The sequence below is a fragment of the Strongylocentrotus purpuratus genome, unplaced genomic scaffold (assembly GCF_000002235.5).
Source record: "Strongylocentrotus purpuratus isolate Spur 01 unplaced genomic scaffold, Spur_5.0 spur5_scaffold_6, whole genome shotgun sequence".
NCBI classification, from domain to species: domain Eukaryota; kingdom Metazoa; phylum Echinodermata; class Echinoidea; order Camarodonta; family Strongylocentrotidae; genus Strongylocentrotus; species Strongylocentrotus purpuratus.
In genome coordinates this window covers 24,220,367-24,242,222 of record NW_022145612.1, presented here as the reverse complement: position 1 = coordinate 24,242,222, position 21,856 = coordinate 24,220,367, and the positions used below count along the sequence as shown (strand labels likewise).

Genomic DNA, 21,856 nt, shown 5'->3' with positions numbered 1-21,856 from the left:
CTACTTTTGTCCCTTTTATTGACACTCCTAAAGGGCATGATATAGCACTATTATCATTATCATTGTAAACATCGTTATATAAAATATGATATTTGTTAGCGAGTAGCCTATTAGCTGAAAATGTGTCATGTGACACTCAAAATTTTGTTATATGTGCACGACTATGCAATATAAATACTTATAACGCGTACAAAAGTGAATTAGACTGCGCACTTATCTTCCCTGCGCGTACCCCATTGTATGCATCGTCTTACCATCTGACCTGGAGGCAAGGCCTGCATGCATTTGAGAGGGTCTGCCTTCAAAGGAGTTTGGTATGAGATCACAAATACCCTCAATTTTATATAGCAAATATTGCATGCATTTCATTGGTCAGTATAATATATGTTCACCATTATATTATATTCCAACCTCTACCTATGGCCTTGATAAACTATAACATCACTCTGGTCATTCTGATTTTGTCGGTTCATATATTTTTAAAACTGGATAACGGGGCATGCAATATTTGTATAACATGAATATCAAATTGTACATCAAATTTTCTCAGAGTTCAACTGAATTTGTGAATGACCACATGGTATAGAAATGAACTTTTCCAAGATTATCTGTTTCAATTTGAACAATCAGAAAGCCTATGGAAACACATAACCTTTGCAGGACCATTCTTAATTATAATTCATTTACATAGTTATACAATAATCATGGTAAATATCTTTTCATTCAGAATGTTTGCCAAAATGTTACACAGACTATTTTAATATGGACATGATAGTGGTGGATTCAGGATTTTCTGGCAGGAGGGGGGTTACAAGAAAAAGAAAAGGAGCAGAAGAAAAAAAATCAGTCAGCTAATGATTTTTTTATTCCCTGCTCCTTTCCCTGTTTTTATTTTGGCCCTTGAAGCCCCCCCCCCCAGTTCTCAATCCACCACTGAATGATATGTTCCTAGCCGTATCAATTACTGTATACAAAATTTAAAAAACCTTGAAGGAAAATGTATTGAGCATGGGTGAAAGATGTGCCAGTACCTTTCCATCATTACATTACAAGCTGACCCTAAGCTGGCTTGACCACTAGACTGTCCCGATAAATAAACTACACATTAAATCTGCGTAGTATAAAAATTGAATATTTGTCATAATCTTCATTAAATTACATAGATCCTCTCTGAAAATTCTGAATCAACATGTATGTACAATTACATGTATTAAGCAAACATTACAAGGACTGAAAAAATACTAGTTAAGTATTTATTATGAATTCCTGTGAATATATTGTGTCTCACCTTCTTTATCTAGACTGTTTTGGTATAATAATGTAGGCCACAATTATACAGCCTTTCTATCAATGTAAAATCTAATTTTCCTTTGGGATTTTATTCATCGTAGGCATGTTGCACAATGACTTTTTATAACAGCAAGAACATAGATACAAAATGTAAACAAAGAAAAGAAAAAGGCATACATGCCCCGACTGCAAAGCATGAGACATTTGTCATCTCCATTAATGGGATATTAATCATCCATTTTACCTAATAAGTAGATAGACAATGTATAAAGGGTCTCCTCGCTATTCATAAAGGATCGCTATTCATTTTTTCATGTGTTATGGATAGCGGTCCTTATGAATAATGGTCCTTATGAATAGGAGCCCTTATGGATAGCGAGCTTGACCCTAATTAAACTGGGGGAGCTACGGTATAGCCAAAGAAATAATTGTAAGGCATAACATCACTTTGAATATTTTGTAACTTATAATAAGTTGTAACAAATCAGCTTCTTTTGAAGCATTCAAGTCAAGAAAGCACAAATGATAACATTGATCTGAAGCTCTCGTTTAGGCAAGGCCAAAAGTAAGGCAATACAAACAGAAATTAAAGGCTTATACATCGCCATACAATGGAAGAAACGTTTAAATGCCAGCCATGCAAAAGAGAATCATATCTTCTAAGGGCAATCCAACCCTTGTAATAAGTTGATTTGTATGAAAGCAGAAAAATAACAGAAACAGAATGTGATCGAAAGTTCCTTCTCCCTTGGGGCACTACTCAGCACATTAGTATATGTCCTCTAAAAAGAATAGACCCTCTTGAGCCATGAATTTTGAAAAAATTGAATTATAGTCATTTTATATAGTGGAACAGATGGGAAAGTAGTCCAGCATTACATCACATTGATGGTACCGCTTCAGCCAATTTGAAGTGCCCATACATATAGTGATTAAAACTGTCACAAATTCATAACTTCTGTATATTTGGTCAGATTTAATTGAAACTTTCATCATTTTGCTTCTCTGATTTTTCTGCTTTCTTTTAGAGTAGTTCTAATAAATTAGTGCCAACTAGCTTATGACAATCACAATAAGCGATAAACTACCAATGATCGAACACATGGACAAGCAGTATAAATCATGAAAAATGAACACTTTGTCATGTGAGAGAGTCTCTATCTTGGTGTACATAGATGTCAGTGCAGTGGTGAACAGTAGAATCTTCTCGTGCTTTCCATGGGAATGTGGTCCAGAAGACATTACCTACCAATGCCTAACGCCAATCATCTTCCCACTATTGAATCAAAATATTAAAAGTACAAAGCTATGAGTCACAATCAAATAAATTAGCCTTTTCATGCAATATATAAGCTGTTTTGTGTACATAGAGCAAACAGTCATCCTTCATTACTAATTAGACATTTTTGATTAATGACATTGATATGTAGACTACTCAGAAATAAATGTACTGCCATTATTTTCAATCAGAGATCACTAATATATTTTAAGAATGTCATATATTGTCACATATTCTAGTGAACTCTACCTTTGTTTTTATGAGCCCAACTGGGTAGTACTGGGAATATTCCACTTGGTTTTACAATGAGGAATGAATTTTGGAATATACATCATTTTTTCAAAGGAGGGTATATTTCCACAGACCCAAATAAACCCTGTATGAATATTTAAGAATTATATTAAGATGGACCTATGATTGTCCGATGTTCAAATAACTGCATTACAACTGTACTTTCACAAATGAAATGCCACAAATCTCTAGAGTTATGATATGATTAGTAAAACCTTGAATAGCAGTGTGATTAAAATAAATTAAACATGATACATAACCGTGCATGCATTGCTGTAAATAGTGAAGCAGGCAACATATATTTCAAAGCACAAGAGAAAACGATAAAAAAATGTTTCATGACATTCATGACATGAAATTTTTAAGGGCTGAAACAATGATCACATCGTCTTCTTCAAATTAGCAACAAGAATATTGCAATATTTCTGTAAATGAGGTACATGGGAAATAATTTTGTCAACTATTTGAAAAATTGCCAATTATGATAGCAAAACAATGATTCTGAAATTCTCACCATTTTGCCAATTTAAGGAATTTAAAGAATATTTTCTTTTTTAAAATTCATGGCATCAAATGTAATGTGGTCATGCGACAAATATGGAGACATGATGTGTAGAAATCTTTGCCCTTTGTTTTCATGCATTTGGTACATTAATATAGCAATGAATTAAAAATGATAATTGATTGCATGAGGGTATGATATTTGTTCATTTGATGATAGAATCATGATAATTTTCAAGATGAAGACATCGACACTCAGAGCTCTATAACTCTACGGACTACAATACCCACTTAGTCAGGGTTTAAACCTGGCCTAAAGTCTTAAACTATTGTGAATATTGTCATATAGCTCTAAACGTGTCATGAAAACAAATATTATATGAGTGTATTCATTACATTTGGTCCATTTTATCTTAAAGTGTACCAATCACTTAAAAACAGAATGTATGTATAGCTAGAATGTATAGAATCAACTACACCCGGCATTCTATGGGTTAATAGATAATGAGTATAAAGAAAATAAGGAATAAACATGAAAATGCGCACAACGAACCCAAGTTGGACTTGGGTTCTGTGCAGGCCCTATTTTATGTGAGTGCATGCGGATGCATCAAGTAGCTACTCACAAGTCGATTTTATGTTAATTCAGAATGTATTCGTACTTGCAAAAAAAAAAATTTCTTCAGAGGTAATGTTTGAAGCTCATATTTTGAATATAGTATTACCTCATAAAAATAATTGAATACAGACAAAAATATTTGTTTGGGGGGGGGGGGGGTAATTGGTACACTTTAACATCAGCACTGTTCAGAAGTCATGTTCAACTTTGTTGCAGGTGAATGAAGCACTGGTCTCATCACTGTGTACATGATCATCCCAATAAAACAAGGCAGAATATGATAACGTAATAAAGGAAATAAAATGTCTGAACAAAATACTGGCCTATTTAAACTCATTCAAGATGCATGTATATATAAAATAAATGGCACATAATATAAATGAAATTAATAAGTTATTAAGTACATGATATACAAAGTACTGATAACATATAAATATTAGTAAACTCTATTTGAGTGAAGTAAACATTATTTACAGAATCCTAGGAAGGATCTGAAGAATCCTCTATTGCCCTGTGTGGTAGCGTCAGCATTTGATGTGGAAGGTGTTTCTCCTGCTGTTTCTCCTTCTTCTGGTTGTCTACTAGTTGATGAGGATGGCTCTTGCTTACCTGTGGATAAATAAACAAAGACACAAGTGACCAATACTTGGCTGTTAAGAATATACTTTGGTCATTTGTATTTGAATTTGAATTTTATTAACAACATAACACAATGTTACAAATGTATTCAAGTTGGTAACAATTAAATAGTTGATGTTGTATACCTATCCATGTACACGAGTTACAAATAAAAAGAAAATATCCATAGTTGAACCATATGTACAAATTAAATTAATCATATATTATGTCATATCAAATCTGTGAATAAGCCATAACTAAATAATATGTAGAGATTTGTGGCTGGAATTGGAATTCACAGAGTTCCAATAGTGTTGAAGTAATTCAAATAAAGGATATTTTAAACTCAAAACTTAAGAATTTGTTAAAGGGAGAACCAAAGTTTAGCACAAGCCATCATGATTCATAAGCATATTTTAAAAAATGCTACCTTTTCTAAACAAGTCATTAGATGCTTGAATAGACAATCTCACAACTAATTACAGCTTGCTTTCAATTTTGTATTTGATTGAGGAAAATGTATTTTAAACTCCTGCTACTCGGTACTATCAAGGACAAATACTCTTTTCAGTGCAATGAATAGAAACAATTTCCAACTACCTCGGATTCATATAGTGTAGAGTATCTCTGACAGAATCATCTGAAATGATATTTAAAATGTCATTACCTTGAAATTCTTCTGCTTCTGGACATGATATAAGTCCTCTCCTCCATAGGTTGAGGATTGAAGCAGCTATGATATCTGCATTGTTTCTTTGGTATCCTCCAGACGTCACCATGACGATCGGAATAGGCTTTGGTCGGTCACGAGCGAATTCAAACACCATCATATCACGTTTGATTATTCCCTGTAATGAAATGAATGAGACAACCATTTGTATTACATTTTCTCAGGTGCTCAAAAAGAACCTCTTCAAAAGATTGATCCATCACAGCCCTTCAAAGAGAGCAGAGTTAACACAGCAATGTAAATGGATGTCCTCCATTGTAGCACTGTGGAACACTATACATACTACATTGTCACATTTGTGTATATATATTATATATTTTATACATAGCCAAATATCTTCATTTGAAAATAAAATATTAGATCTACTAATCACAGCTCTTGAAACAGTGCAGTGTCACCACAGCACTGTTGAAGGCTATGTTCCGAAAGGGTATGGAAGACTATATTGCACCACAACACTGTGTACGACCATGTTCCCAAATGGTATTGAAGACTATGTTTTACCACAACACTGTAGGAAAATATGTTACGCCACCAGCACCATAAAAGGCAATGTTTCGCCACAGCACTATGGAAGACTGTAATTCACCACAGCACTGTGGTAGACTATAATTCACCACATCACTGTGGTAGACTATAATTCACCACAGCCCTGTGGTAGACTATAATTCACCACAGCACTGTGGTAGACTATAATTCACCACAGCACTGTGAAAGACCATGTTCAAACTGGTATGGAAGACTATGTTTCACCACAGCACCATGGCAGACTGTAATTCACCACAGCATTGTGGTAGACTGTAATTCACCACAGCACTGTGGTAGACTGTAATTCACCACAGCACTGTGGTTGATTATAATTCACCACAGCACTGTGGCAGACTATAATTCACCGCATCACTGTGGTAGACTATAATTCACCACAGCACTGTGGTAGACTATAATTCACCGCATCACTGTGGTAGACTATAATTCACCACAGCACTGTGGTAGACTATAATACACCACAGCACTATGAAAGACCATGTTCAAACTGGTACGGAAGACTTTGTTTCACCACAGCATTGAGGAAGTTTATATTTAATGAAAGCACAATGGAAGGCTATGCTTTACCACAACACTATGGAAGATTAAGTATAACAAAGGTACTGTGAAAGACCATGTCTTCCAACAGCACTGTGGAAGACTATAATTCACCACAGCACTATGGGATGCATATTTTTAAATCAGATATTTAAATACGTACCTGAGGAGTGATGGAGAGAGCTCCCAGTGGGTCTCCTTCTAGGGAATCTGTGCCAGCATTGTAGACCAGTATGTCAGGAACAAATTCATTCAATGCTGCTTCCAGGTTACTGTAGGAACAATACACTCCTTTAGTTAGAATGCAACAATACTTGATAAATAGTTACTTAAATTTACTGGCTGATAATATTTTATGGGGGCTCTCATTGTTTGTACCACAGTTTAAATATATAAGATTACTTTGAATCAGTTGAGAGAAATAATAATAATAACAATCTTTCATACAAAAGTCTAAACCTTGGCAGTTAGGTGATGTTCAAGTTTACTCTTCATAATCTCTACAATGCATGCTCAATCCTCTGTATTTAATTCTGAAAACCATAAGCCTTATAGTTTGACAATCTAAAATGCTACCAACCTTGCAACCAATGTCATATATTGCTCATCTGCAATGAAGTAGTTCACTTCTACCTTTCGGCTGATGCCCCCTGTAGAAGAAAAAAAAACTGATGTTAAGATGAAAGTATTTGTAATGCATCAACTCTACATACACGTTGAGCAATGTGCTTGAGGTGCAGATTATGAAGGAACCGAACAAGTGAATCCTGAAGGATTTTTAAAACAATCTACACCAGAAATATTGCATGCTGAGTGGCAACTGATTCCAATGGTAGAGTTTAATGGTAGAGTTTAATTGTAGGTATATCAGGCAACTAGTATTGGTAGAAAATCATCTACATGTAACGGACAGTTGAAGGGCATTAACTAACTAATGTCATATCCCAAGCAGATCCACTTATGCATCATTTGTGGTTGCATACTCAAATGTCTTAGCAAATGGTGGTTAGATATCCAATGCAAAACCTAGAGATTAAGAATTTAGTGACATATCATCTAGAGCTGGTCTAGAGCACAGCACATATCATATCAGTCATCCAGCATATTATTTTACTCTAAGTGTCATACTAATATTTCTAAAAATGTGAATTAATGAATACTAACTCTTTGCGAATCCATCCCGTGGGTATATATGCCTGTTGTAGACATCCAGTATATAGACAGACTCTTTATCTTGCATGAAGTCCCTCTCGTGGCCGTTGCCTTGATGTGCATCCAGATCTAAGATCATAGCCTTCTTTATGGTACCTTGATGGAAGAGGAAGCGTAGAGCCAAGGTGATGTCAGCGTAAGCGCAGAAGCCTCCGCCTTGTTTACTGGAACAGTGGTGGAATCCACCTCCAATGTTGATTGCCCAGCCTCTCTCCATGGCTAGTTTGGCAGCCTGTAAGGAATAAGGTATGAATTTAATAAATGACAGAGCTTAGGAGGAAGAGCAGAGCTTAGGTGATGTTTGTGTGAGTACAGAAGCCTGCTCTTTGCTTACGACTACTGCAACAGTCTCTTCAGTGTTCTCAGCCAGAGGGACCTTGATCGTCTTCAGAGACTCCAAAACTCAGCGGCAAGGCTTGTCTTCTCTGCTCCTCTTCGGACTCACATAACACCACTTCGACTTGAACTCCATTGGCTGCCTGTACGACAGAGAATAGCTTTTAAGATCCTACTACTGGTCTACAAGTCTCTCAACCACCGATGTCCCCCGTACATAGCTGACTGCTTGGTTCGTCGTCCTCGAGTCCGAAATACCCGCTCATCATCATCCATCTGGCTCACTCAGTGTCTCTCTAAGAAACGTGCTGGTGAATTGTCTTTTCCATCGGTTGCTGCAAAACTGTGGAACCAACTACCTACTGCTGTGCAGACGGCCTCATCTGTTGACCAGTTCAAGAAACTACTCAAGTCACATCTTTTCTGCTAGAAATTACTTTATTACCAGCCTACATATACTTTGCTGATCTCTGAGAAGTGTCTAACTTTTGTTTTTAAGTGGCCCAAACATTGTCGAGCATGTGTGCAGCGCTTTGTACCTGCAAGGAAAAGGCGCTATATCAAATATCTTTTTTGGATTGGATTACTGAAAAAGTGGAGGAATCCAATTTCAATGTTTATTGCTCACACTCTCCCCATAGCTAGTTTGGCAGCCTGTACATGTATTTGGAATTGTATTAACCTGATAAAAGAATCTTACCATAACCGCTAAACATCTAAAATATCAATTTCTGGTCAGCAAGTGTTGTTTTCTTCTCATGGGATTTCTTTTCAATACTGCCATTAACGAGAAAGACCATGGACAAGGGAATGAACATATTGATCTAGTCATTCAATTTAAATGAAAGTTTTGCAGCAAACATTGCCAATGCATGTGTGTGACAAATACATCTAGGTCCGGTCTATACACCACATACAACTGCAGTTGGAACTATCGATAATCAGGGGTTTCATATTACATTTTGGTTGGCAATTTGCCTTTCTGAAAAAAATGGAACATTTGTATACAACACTATATGCTACACATTAATCCAATTAACATTTGTGAATGGTGGCCATGATAAGTTAAAGGAGGCATTGTAAATGTTTCATGGACAACCTAAATTTTGCCTTCAGTTTACTATTCTACAACTGGGTGTGTTTTTTACAGACCACAGCCAGCAACATCCAAGATGTATGATGCAAAATATAACTTTTTTTTTTACATCAAACAAAGAGTTCTTTCAAGTTTTTCTGTTAAAAATAAGTGAAACCACAAATATTCTTCTTGATGTAAGAAACTTACCAAGATAGATCCACCAGTTTGTAATCTGAGTGGTCTTAACACTTTCTTCTGAACAATGTAGTTTGGAAGAAGAGCGACAGGAGGTATTTCTGTTATACCCGCTACAGAAATACTCCACTGAAAAAAAACAAAGAACAAAATGGGGGAAATTAAATCACATGTCTTCAACAGTGCTTGACATGCAATGATACATTGTGTCTTTATGCCAGTGACTGAGTGAATATTTAAAATGAAGGAATATAGAAATCTACTACCAATTTGTTTCCTTAAACTCTTACAGATTTTTAAGAATTACATATAAATTAAACACACGATCATATAATTCATAAGTATTGTTAAGCCATATGAAACAATTTTAAAATCTCTTTGGTTTTACTTCTTACAGATCTTTTTCTTACAGAGCTTTTTCAGTTTCCTCTCTAGGGCCCCATCAATCGCAAGTACTTCAATAAATCTCAAGTTTGCAGTCTCCTATCTCTTATGTACAAAGTTGCAATTGCTATCAACTCTTTACAAGACGGGGCTCAGTTGTATAGAATAAGCAAACAAAGGAGGTCCTCCCGTACATCTTAACTACTACCCTCTCCCAATATTTGTAGTCCCTGTCAAATACTTTATGCATTTTATCTTCAGGAAAAAAGCTTTCCCAAAATGTTCTAGATATCAGAAATACACATGTACTCTACTCATTAATCATGATAGAAATTGTGTCATTAACTGTATTCTTAATACAAGAACTGCATATTTTCAAGTCTATGTACAAGCTTGAAGTTTGATATCATTTCAAATCAATCATTCATTTCTTTCTAATATTTAGGCCTATTAAATGCACAAATAATTTGATTCAAGTCTTGCAGATCATATAACAAGATGCCAAAATTAATAATATGACACGTTACCCAACAGTGAAATACCAAACTCTGATGGTAGTGCAACATTGTGCTACCTCATACATGTATGCACCAATAATATAAAATCATGATAAACTGACAAAAATGTTTACATTACAATGTTTGCTCAAAGAACATTGACACCCACATACAATTATAAGGCCTAGATGTCTGATTATGTTACAGAATTCCCCCCTTCCCTCAAATTCTATTCAGTTTATCTTTTGATTCTTTATTTCTAACCAGCACTCCAAAGCTTTATTCGATAACAAATTCTTAACAAGTGGTATTCATAGCTCAGATAAAATACAATGGTTCTAATGACAGAGGCACTGAAATAATATCTGTGAATACTTAATGACTATTTTGCTTTCTCCTTGTAAGAGATAGGCACGTATAAATAACACCTAGTGATAGTTATATTTGTACGGTAAGCAATGCGGTAAAGCTCTGTGGGTTTTGCGTACCATAAATTCCCTCTGGAAGCGCATCCCACCTTACAAATTATGCAATATTATATTGAAGGTGCCTAAGGGGTATGTCTAGGTGTAAAGTGAGATGGATGGAGAAGAAAAACTCATGAATATCACACTCTCAACTGGAGCTACGTGTGTGGGTAGGGGTGTGTGTGTGTGTGTGTATGTGTGTGTGCAAGTACGTGTTGCACAGGCAGCAAGCCCTAGTGCAAGCCCCTGCACGAATAAGAATTAGGTTATCACTTTGCAAAACACTTTATGATATGAATAACCAATATTATACTGCATACATGCTCAGCATACGGTATGTACACTACATGTAACAGACAGATGTAGATGTACATTGTAGATTTCATCTGTATTGACAGTGAATTCATTAGGGTATTAGGGGTTGAAGATATGTATTAAGGGTTATCATAACATAATAAAATGCCTTCTGTTTTGCCTCCTGTACTGCTAGCATCACATGGGCAATTCTCCATCAGATTACATATAGCTTAATTCAATTATGGCAGCTCAATCAATCCAATTAGTTTTAATAAATTGTATACTCAAATATTAGCGAATCAGACAATCATTCAATGATTGCATTTTTTCAAAGGAATAAGCCTTTTTGATCCTAGCTACGAAATGTACATATAATCATTATATAGATTTTGGTAAAAGTATGTGGGATTCTGGAATGAATGGGAGAGCAAAATAAGCAACAGAAACGTCTTTTTCACGGTAATGGTGATGTATTGGCATTAAAGACTACAAATGTATAATGATACATGTAATAATCTTCCATACAGGCAGCCTATTACTTTTATCAGGTCTGACACTAAAGGAAAAAAAAAACCCACATATTTTTCACTAGTATTATAGTTATACATGTATGATGATTTTGATGATGAGGGCTTAGGCACATCACATTTTTTTAATGATATTTTTTTTTTCTTTTGATTTGGCATGACTCACTCATACACTCAGACTCAATTTCAGGAAGTGGAAACTATGTGAAGCTATGGAGATACTTATTATGCTGCCTAATTCAGGGTCGTTTTAGCTGTATGCATTTACATTTATGTTATTGGAGAAACATATACATAATTACAGAATGATTACAAAATCGGTTGCAATGCACCTTCTTCATAGAACAAGACTATTTTTAATTCCCTTCAAATGCTTAAATTTGTACCCACCCCCCCCCCCCCCCCCCCCCGAAAAAATAAAATAAAATAAAATAATAATAATAATAATAATAATAATAATAATAAAATAATAACAATAATAATAATAGTAATAATAAATAAAAAAATACATTAACAAAATGATTTTTTTTTTTTTTATAATAAAAATAATAATTTTAAAAATAAAACATTTCAAAAATCACTGTCTCACAACAAGTAGATGGGTAAAGAGCTCACAATTCTTTACAAGTGAAATGGAAGTGCATGTGGTATTTCAGATACTACAGCAAGACCCATTTTGGGGGTATTGCAGTTTCTTCATCCCTCTATTAAAAAGCTTTGTTGCTGAAGAGTTATTACAAAAAAACATACTGATGAGTTCACCTTGAAAATAGAAAAGGCACTGGTCATACACAAGCGAACATATGGTAAAGTGATGTATTTTTTGCTTTTAGCTTTTATTTCATGTTAGTATTAGTTTGTTCCTTTGTATTGCATGTTTTGTAATTATTCAGAGATACAGTGAACCACTTGACTGGCCCATGTGGCTCTCAGTGGGAGTCTGCTGCTTCAGCAAATTTCATAAAATGTTGTTGTTGAATTTAAAGGCGTTTAAAGAGAAGGTTGAGTTCTGGGAAGAAGTGAAAAATAATTTGATGATTCCAGAACCTTGCAATACACACAAATTCTTATATGCTAGATGATCAACCTTTTCTGGTCGATTCCACACCGTTTCTTTCACAATGCAATCTAATGACCAGAACTCAACTTCATCTTTAAATGTTTGGTCATGCTGTTGTTAACATTTTTGCAACATATAAAAAAAATGTTTTTTAAAGAGCACAGAGAATTTTAAAGGGTCATATCGTTGAATGAGTACTGCATATAACTTTTGTGCCCTCTCTTTTCGGATCTCTCTTTTTCTCTCCTTCTTGATTAGTCACCTGGAACCTGTTATTATTCCCCCAAAATGTTAAATGGTCTTTTTGAAACCTTAAAAATGTAATTTCAAGGCTTGTTATGACTGCTACATGTATTGATTTCTTCTTTCAAGTTAATTATAGCATTTCTCAGAATACCTATAGATCCCTTTTACAGAATACAATAGGGAAGGCCCCACACTATTTATGTAAAAAGGAGTCTATAGAAAAGTACTGTGGGTCTCTTAGCACACATGATGTGGCTTCTGTTAATATTCTGACATTTTGGGGGTCGATCTGCAATTAATTTTTGAGGTTCAGACGCCTGTTAGCTTGAGTGAGCCCTGTCGTATATGTACTGGTAGGTTATAAATGTCAACAAATGCAGAAATTATGTCATCAATAAAAATATGCCTCTCATGAAATCTTATATAAAAAACATAAAATAAAATGCATGGAAAAATTTATAAAATTCATAAACCGAAGCAATGAGCAATTTCATTTTTAACTTGGGTGCTCTAAATGAGCTCTGAAAAACAAAAATGGCTATGGTAGGAAAAATAACATATACCGGTAGGCCTTTATGAAAAAATCGCCCTTTGTAAATGTCAATTTTAGCAAAGCAGGTGCAGAAAATGTTGCTATGACCAGGGGATGAATTTTAAATCTGCCACATACCCAGCATTAGTAATCCAGTGAATCAATTTGATTTATTGACTTTTAATTATTAATATTAAAACCTTCACTTTTCTCATCAGCTGCAAAGTTTGTGTGTTTATTTGTAATTATTTCGGTGTTCTTTTTGTTTTCTTAGTAGAGTAATAAGCAAATTAGTGAAAGAATGAGATTATAAGACCTGGCTGCATCAGGTCTTGTTTTTATCACTTCTGTAATGTACATGCATGCCTGTCAAATACAGCTGGTTTCAAATAACTTAATTCTAAGAGGATACATATACTTTTTTCAAATAAGTCTAAATTTGACATCTCTTTTGATCTCACAATGCAATTTTGTCTGAGCTCTATAGGCAGAGTTAATTAGTTGGGAGGTACATGTACACATAGGCAATACGCAGACAGAGAATAACAAAATGAAGCCAGTTCAAAATAAATGTTCCCAATCTAGTTGTAATAAGAAAATAATAATAAGTGCTTTCTGCATGTTGATAATATCCACATAATAGAGTGTTTAAGAATTAATCACCAATGTCTCTGATTTGCCAAAGGAGTTACGATAAATGACCTAAAGATCAGTTCAGCCTTTCAGCGTGCTTACATAAAAGTATACAACATTCGGTATAGTGGAACTTGCGATTTGTTGAAACCTACTCTGATTACCACAAACACTAAACCGATTTTCACATCAATATTCACTCAGGGTACAGAATATATAAACTGAGGACAAGAAATTAAAAATAAAATATGGAAAAGTAACAGAAATGTGGACTGTAAACTGTAAAATATCAAATCTAGACTACTTTTACATTTAGATACAGAAAAACAAAATATTTAAAAATAAATACACAAACTAAAAGAAATCATATTGTCCAAAATAAAAATATATTATAAACTCCAAAAGGGAAAGGTCTACATGAGATTTGAAATGAATGATGGTTCTAAGAGGCGGAAGTCGATAAATAATGTGTACCTTAGGAAAGCCCTCTGATATATCCTTCTGCAAAGATGAGTGGATGTAGCATTGTAGAGCCCATAGGAAATGCATACAGGGTAAAAACGCACAAGTGTATATTTCTCAAGTTTAATACTGATTTGAAGACAAAAATATAAATAGAAATTAATCAGCCACCACCATAAAAACACTTAAAATAACATTATTGCCTTTGAGGGACAATTTGTTTCTTGTGATGTGATAGATGAACATTGTTACATTACTGATTGTTATATAAAATAGATTTTGCAATGCATCTACCGAATAAAGCAAGAATTTTGTATGGGTTTTCAATCGATTATAAATGCGTTGATATTAAAATGAAAAACGATAGAATCTACTCTAAAGATGAAATATCTGTTCTGTGAAAGTGTTTCATATACATGTATGTCCCCCATGCTAATATTTTTCCCCTTTTTTCTATGACACATTGACACATGTAAGCAACCATGGATAATATGTTGGCAGATGGCAGCAGGTGGCACTGGTTTTGATACTTTCTCGCATCTGTTTAGGGACAATTAATGATAGAATATGCTATCCTGCATGTTCCTTCGTACTGCAATATATCAATTCTAAAATTTACACTACCGGTATATATGCATTAATGAATTAGCTCATATGACTGGAAATTTGGGTGTGAAACTGTGAATGTTCAGTTTTGCTTTAGAACTGAGAAAATAAATGTTTTGGGTAACTAACCCACCCCCCCCCCCCCCCCCTCCTCTATGACAACACCCATGCGATCAACATCCTCTTGTATCTCTCTAGGTCTTACATATACATACATTATTATTCAGACTACAGCATTTGCTGATACTTTAGTAATACGTATCACTACAAAAATACTGCAGTCTAGGAATGAAAGTACTGATAGCAATTGAAAGTAGAAATTGCCCAGAGTTGACTGGTAAATGGGTGGCAGTTGTCCAAACAAGTACTTGTCCTAGGAATTAATTGCCAATTTGTCAAAGTGGTAAATTTCATATATGGAGTTCTGTTTTCAAGAGGTTGATGTCTGACGGGAGGGGGAAGAGAACAAGTAGTCTAGGGGATAATGGTCCAAGATTTATTAAAGGAGAGACAACATTATACAACCTACATCTATGTAGAGTCTACTATGGTATAGGATGAATATAACATGCATGGTAACCACTAACCAATCTACCCAATACTAAACATATAACCAGGTTCACCCTCCTAAGGCCTCATGATCTTTACATATATAGAATGAAAGAGTTGGAGATTGCTGAAGATTATTTTTACAATAAATGATGTAAATGGCATAGGATTATTAAAAGTGGTGCATATATTACAGATATGAGAATGATAATATTCATGGATTCATCATAGATCATGATATTGAGAAGATGTGAATAAAGTATACCAAACAATCTCAAAAAACTTAAACTCTCAACATTAACACCCAAATAATTTCACAATGAAATATGATAGCATTCACATTCAAAGTAGCTGACATGCAAAAGATTACATATTTTGACAAGTCTATAATACCAAATTTCAAATATATCACTATTATCCTATGTACTGGCCCTACCATTTCTTTTTATTCATACAGAGTATTCAACACAGTTTACAGTGCATATCAGAATAAAATTAATCAATTTATAGTAGAATACCCAATTCCTTTATTAGAAGAAAATGCACGGATTTTTGCTTTATGAATTATCAGGCACAGCAAGAAAGAAAGGATGTAGTATTTATAAGTAAAATAAACCATCATCTATGTTTACTTTTTGCTTTCATTGTTTCTGTCATTACTCAGTCCTGGCATTCCTTTATACACGTACATGAACGAGAGAATTCAGATAGATAAGGAGGATGAAACTGTATCTCCTCTCCTCGGTCATTCCATGAATTACTTGGCCTTCATCAGGCTAATAGGAAATATACTTGGGCATGCAGAGCGCTATTTTGACAGGCTGAAATTTATGCAACTACTGTTGATGAAATGAATTTGCATCACACTGGAATTCGGTTAGGATAAATACATTTCTCTTAGTGTCACCAATGGGAGTGTATTTCACCTACCCGAGTATGAAATTAGATTATGCAGACTTAGATGTTATCTCAATTATCAAATAATGATCAAAATTGGACTGGCTTTTGAGCCATTTGCATGCACATGTACATTGTATGTGTACATGTTGCTCAGCATGTGTAGAAACTGATTACCTTAATCAAAATTGTTAATGTCAATGCACATATCCCACCCAATAGAGATAGTCATGTAAATAGCGTATGGATAAAATGTCATTTTCTTTCCCCTGCACATTTGTAGATAGAAAAAGCAGGCTTGATAATCTCAATTGATAAATAAGGTCTTCTTTTATATATGAAAAGTGGGTCTCTGCCACATGCACTGCAGATGTAATATTATCAGAGTATGGATTTGTGTTCTAGCCTCACAGTAGCAAGTGATTACTGAATACATGTAAGTACAAGAATTCCTGTATACAGGATGCATACAGTCTCCACAGTACCACTTTATGAGGTGTGCGTCATTTCAAATTCTACACATAACTTCGTCCTTGTTTTCACGAAGTGACGGTAGTGAGGAAAATCGTAACGCAAAGTGAATGCATTTTTTTTTCACTACCGTCACTTCGTGAAAACAGCGACGACTTAGTGTAGATAATGTGTCATCTTAAGATGAGGGGAGAACACCAAAACGGCTATCATTGTGCAACTGTAGTTGTGCAATCCATTTTGCCACTGCATGAGTACATAATACATCTGAATAGAATGAGCAGAATTTTAAATGTCTGCTTCAGCAGAGGCAAATATTTTCTTTAGCACCCAAGACAATTACACACGGTGGCAAGTCTGGGGAAGAGAGAATATTCTAAAGAATATATTATGGATAGCATTGTACCTTTAAACGAGAGATGTATTGCTTTGTATGTGCTACTAAGAGATCATCTTCTGTGGCTTCTAAAGGGCAGACTGTTGTCTCGTCACAAAACATCCCTTCTTCTAAAGAAACAAAGGAAATAAAAAGACAATTAGTTTGTATTAAATGTCAAATTTAAAGAAGCTATGAAATAAACAATAAGTGGAGTTAATACTAGAGTATAAATACACTGTGTGTAATTTCTGAATATTGCACTTAGTTTCAAGTCATACAATGAGTATTTTTCAGAAGACAGTCTCAAGTGTTTACCCCTTTACATACATAAAACTGACAGACAACGTGGAAAAAGGGAAATTATTGCATACAGTACTGCACATGTTGCACAAGGCTCTCATATCTCTATGCAACTTGATAATCATTGGCATTTCTCAACCAATTTGAATGAAGGAGTTCCACCAAATGTTCTGATAAACTAGCCAAAATGTTTGATCAGTGTCAATTTTCATGATTTGCCAACAGAAAATGTAATGGGGAGGGGGTTTATCACATCCCACCCCTCCTTGAAGGTATTTCACCAAATGTTCTGATGAACTGAAATGTTTGATCACAGTGTCATTTTTCATGATTTGCCAACAGAAAATTTAATGGGGAGGTTTCTCACATCCCAACCCCCCCCCCCCTCCATGTCTACCGAATTGCGATGCTCATGAAGTGCTCATAATAAGATCCATTTCTCATTGGAAATGCATTTAAACAAGCAATAATGCAGCAACCACATGAAAGGATATAAGTCTGCCAGAGAAAAACAACAAAAAACAGTTTACCAAAAGACAGTGACATTATCATCTGGGGCTTTTGGTTAATAATAAATCTGGTGGCTGATGCATAGCTTAATTAGCTTTATTATAATGAATTCACTGTATTATGATGCAATGGAGAATCTATGTGCTACATTTACTACCCATTTGAACCTACCTGCGATGAATTATAATACAATAAGTACCTTCAAACTGCCTGTATTAGCAGGTTCAGTAAAAATTAAAGGTAGCCGCTTTAGGTGTGCACTAGTCTAGATTTCTTCACTTTCTCATACTGATTGGTAATTTTACATTTAAAACTCCTAATTACCTAATCACCTAATCATCTTCTAGATTGAGTTGGGATTGGAGAGTGTAACTTTTCTCAAAGTATCATTAGTGTTTTCAATTATGCATTGATTGGGAATCCACAGAAGCAGATTTCATACCAAAGAATTTCAAATTTTCAATGGAAAACCTTGGTGAACCCCACGAGTTTTGTCTGATCTCATCTTCAGCATTATGTTCTGATCCAGGTGTAGTGCATGGAGAGTAGTATAGAAAGAAATTCCATGAATTTTTTGGGTATCGCACATAAGCTTGGATAAGCCAAGGTAAATGTACTGAAGGCATTGGTTTCTATGCACCTCAAAATGGTTTTAGATGAATATAGAGCTAAACAAAATTCCACCAACAAGACAAACCCACACTACAGTTTACTATACATGACTGGAAATGCATTCAACACTGCACTGCAAACAAGACGTCTGAGTGCTTTTGCTAGGAGCTAAAATTATAACATTTTTTAACATGCTTCTTCTAAAGATGCTTCTTAAGGGTTCTCCACTTACTTTTGAGTAGATTGTACACCTTCCCCCATTTTCCTGAGTCAAATGGATGGAGTTTCTCGAATCCAAGGAAGCTAATATTGTAATCGGGTGAGTAGATTATAGGCCACTGATGAGGCTCCACATTCACATACAGTTTTGATTTTTGAATTCTTTCCCTTATTTTAGCATATTGTTCTGCAATCTCTTGTTCCGTGCTTTCCTCCTCTCTTTCTTCCTCTTCTATGTCATCACTTTCAGAAGTTCTTCTTTCAACGTGTCTATCTTCCTGCATAGAAACTAGGCTTTGTTCCGGTTCGTCATTTATCTCTGAAAGCCGGACCTCCTCACCATTAGTTGGATCATCACTCACAGCCTCCTCCTCCATGCTGGTGTCTTCACTGAGAGATAACAAATCAAAAGGAAAACATTGATATTGATCAGCAAATGTTAAGATATCATACAACTGACATCTGGGCTGATATTCAATTCAATATTTATGTCAGAAATACAAGTACTTTACTCGGTTTTCGGCTAAAAGAGCATACTTACCATATCCAACTTTGGTATTCAGTGGCAGCTTTTGGCTACCGGTAAGTATTTTACACTGAGTTTAAGATAGCTCCCTAGTTTACAGCTCAGGACTAAGCCTAGCCAATTAATTTGGAGGCCTAAATCATAAGGCCAGTCTTGGTCTAAACCTACTGTACATTGTATACCCACACGTTATCCATACAGATGATTTAAAATTGTAATTTGAAGAAGTGTAATTACAAGCACTATATTTCATAAATCTTTTAAAATTTATGCTCGACAATATTTAAAAGATGAAATATTCATGATGGTTAATACTAATTAAAGAATTTCTTGTTAAATCCGAAGGCAAGAGAAAAGGCTTTATTTTTGTATTAATGTCACACAACCTCCCCCTTGTACATTGTACAAGGTATGCTCATTGCCATTATTATTGTCAATATTCTCTATTTTTGCCTAATATTGCTGTAAATTCATATTTGTTTGGATAGGCTGGAAGGGAAGGATTTTAGCGAATGCTGAAGGTGATTCCCATGGTTAGCATAAAGTGGAGAGGGGTGCTTGTACTGTACATAAACTGTAAACATTCGTGTACTAATATTGATGTTGTGGTTCTCCAGAGAGTCTGGTGTATATTTTGATGATATCATCTCATTTCATATCACCAAGGAAGGCCAAGCCTGTAGGCTAGAATTTTCCTAGCTGTTTTCAGCAGATCCTTTAAGCTCATTCACATTTGGCGCAGTAAATCATGGCTTATCGGGGGAAAAGGTATGCATGAAGCAACGCAAAGGTCCTGTAAATCTAATACTGTATGCCAGTATGATGGGGGTTGTGTGTCCAGACACTAACAAAAATAAAGCTTTCACTTTTGTCTTTGGATTAACCTAAATGTGTGTATCAAATAGCACTAACCATCATGTATGTCTCCTTTATAATATTGTCTATAAACATAGTCATAGGTCTTAAAAGAATTGTGAAATTGTAAATTTCTTCAAATTACCATTTTAAATTAACTGCCCAGATACACAACCTGTCTGGACACACAACGTCTGGGTATAACATACTCAATCAACGACTGTTTGTCATGTCTAAGTAACAAATGTATGAGGCATATTTGCCATTGCGCTTCATTTTATTTTGCCTTGGATTGGTGGTGTAGTAAAAATGGGTTTGATCTTTCCTTGGCTACATTTCCCAGAAGATTTCGAGGCAATCCCAGTCATATATTGCCAGTATGATGGAGAGTTGAGTATCCAGTCTCCAGACGCTAAAACAAAAATAAAGCCTTTAGTTTTTACTTACCAAAATGTGTGCATAAAACAGCACTAACCATCATAAGTATTTATCCTAAGCAATAATTTATAACATTATTTAATATTGCATGTAGGCCTATTGACTATTCACATTGTATTTGTAAACATCTTCAAATGACAGTTGAAATCAACTGTCCAGACATGTTTGGGTCCCAGGGGGTCACTCTCATACAAAAGTGCTACCCACCCGTGTCCATCAACCTCTGAAATGGACCCTAAATTTCTAATGGCGTATCGCACCTTTTCTGAAATGACCCTTTTTTAAAGAAAACATAGATACCTGTGAACCTGGAAAGGAACCTTTTTGGGGGTTTTGTGCGATCAGTGCTTGAAAAACACACCCTTTTATAGGAAAATGTCAACGACGCCAGACCTGTGAACCTGAAAAGGTGCCCTTTTTGGGCTTTTGTGCGATCATTGCTTGAAAAAAAACCCTGTTTGAGAAAAATGGCGATGACGCTGTGTAGCTGAAAAAGACACCTTATCGATGCTTTTTCTGGACGCGGGTGCATAGCCAGTCATGTTGGGAGTGACCCCCCGGTCTGGGTATACCAAGTGGATAATCCGATCCTGGCAGTTTATATTGTCTAGATTCTATATGTGAACAAACAAGGCTTTAGTTATATTCCAATTGAAGTTTTCATCAATAACAGTTTGATATAAGTGACAACGTGTAAAGTTCTCGACAGGAACCACATCTTTTCACACATACCTGTAGTTACACTTCACACCGTACACAAACTTCACACCATCAATCATCATTAAATCATAATCATCGCTAGTCACTCATGTTCTTAGTCGTTGCTTACCATCGGGTTTCTCTATTCTCTTTAATTCCACCTACGACTAATGCTGGTTCCGTATCTGTGGTCTGTGCTAACAAACTATCATCTGGTTCTGCCATAATCGTCAAAATTTTAAGCACAAGATGACAGCATTAGAACTGTAGTTTACGTCGATCACGTCGGACGTCCAGTATATCACAGCGAAGCCCACCCAATAGTAAGCGGGGCCGCGCCGGGTTGGGACGGGTGAGCAATGGTATCATGTCTCGCACAGCTTTCGTACCGTATGTTTATGTTCGCGAACGGCTTAACTGAAAAATGAATATTCATGATTGACGTCATTCCCGGTCAA

The 21,856-nt window shown here is 35.3% G+C and overlaps 1 protein-coding gene and 1 long non-coding RNA gene across 2 annotated transcripts; both read right to left on the bottom strand.

Annotated features, from left to right (window-relative positions):
* Positions 1 to 2,431: 2,431 nt before the first annotated feature.
* Positions 2,432 to 4,592, bottom strand: LOC115919252. Its single transcript, XR_004061764.1, has 2 exons — positions 4,455 to 4,592; positions 2,432 to 2,566 (listed from the first exon to the last, which is right to left on the bottom strand). It is a non-coding gene; the product is annotated as an uncharacterized LOC115919252 (long non-coding RNA).
* A 235-nt stretch (positions 4,593 to 4,827) lies between these two features.
* On the bottom strand, positions 4,828 to 21,856 carry LOC115919106 (histone deacetylase 11-like). Its single transcript, XM_030999930.1, has 10 exons — positions 21,529 to 21,856; positions 18,894 to 19,270; positions 17,267 to 17,367; positions 14,350 to 14,376; positions 9,245 to 9,361; positions 7,576 to 7,855; positions 6,992 to 7,061; positions 6,575 to 6,683; positions 5,266 to 5,446; positions 4,828 to 4,838 (listed from the first exon to the last, which is right to left on the bottom strand). The coding sequence occupies exons 1-10, from the start codon at positions 21,621 to 21,623 to the stop codon at positions 4,828 to 4,830; spliced, it is 1,368 nt and encodes a 455-aa protein (XP_030855790.1). The 5' UTR covers positions 21,624 to 21,856.

What these genes read in the sequence shown, in the direction of transcription:
- LOC115919106 (XM_030999930.1), bottom strand. Translation starts at nt 21,623, where the DNA reads ATGGCAGAACCAGATGATAGTTTGTTAGCACAGACCACAGATACGGAA. An exon ending in AAACTGGTGGATCTATCTTG is followed by an intron (nt 7,856 to 9,244) that starts GTAAGTTTCTTA and finishes TATTCCTTACAG; the next exon opens with GCTGCCAAACTAGCCATGGA. An exon ending in TATATGACATTGGTTGCAAG is followed by an intron (nt 6,684 to 6,991) that starts GTTGGTAGCATT and finishes TTGTTCCTACAG; the next exon opens with TAACCTGGAAGCAGCATTGA.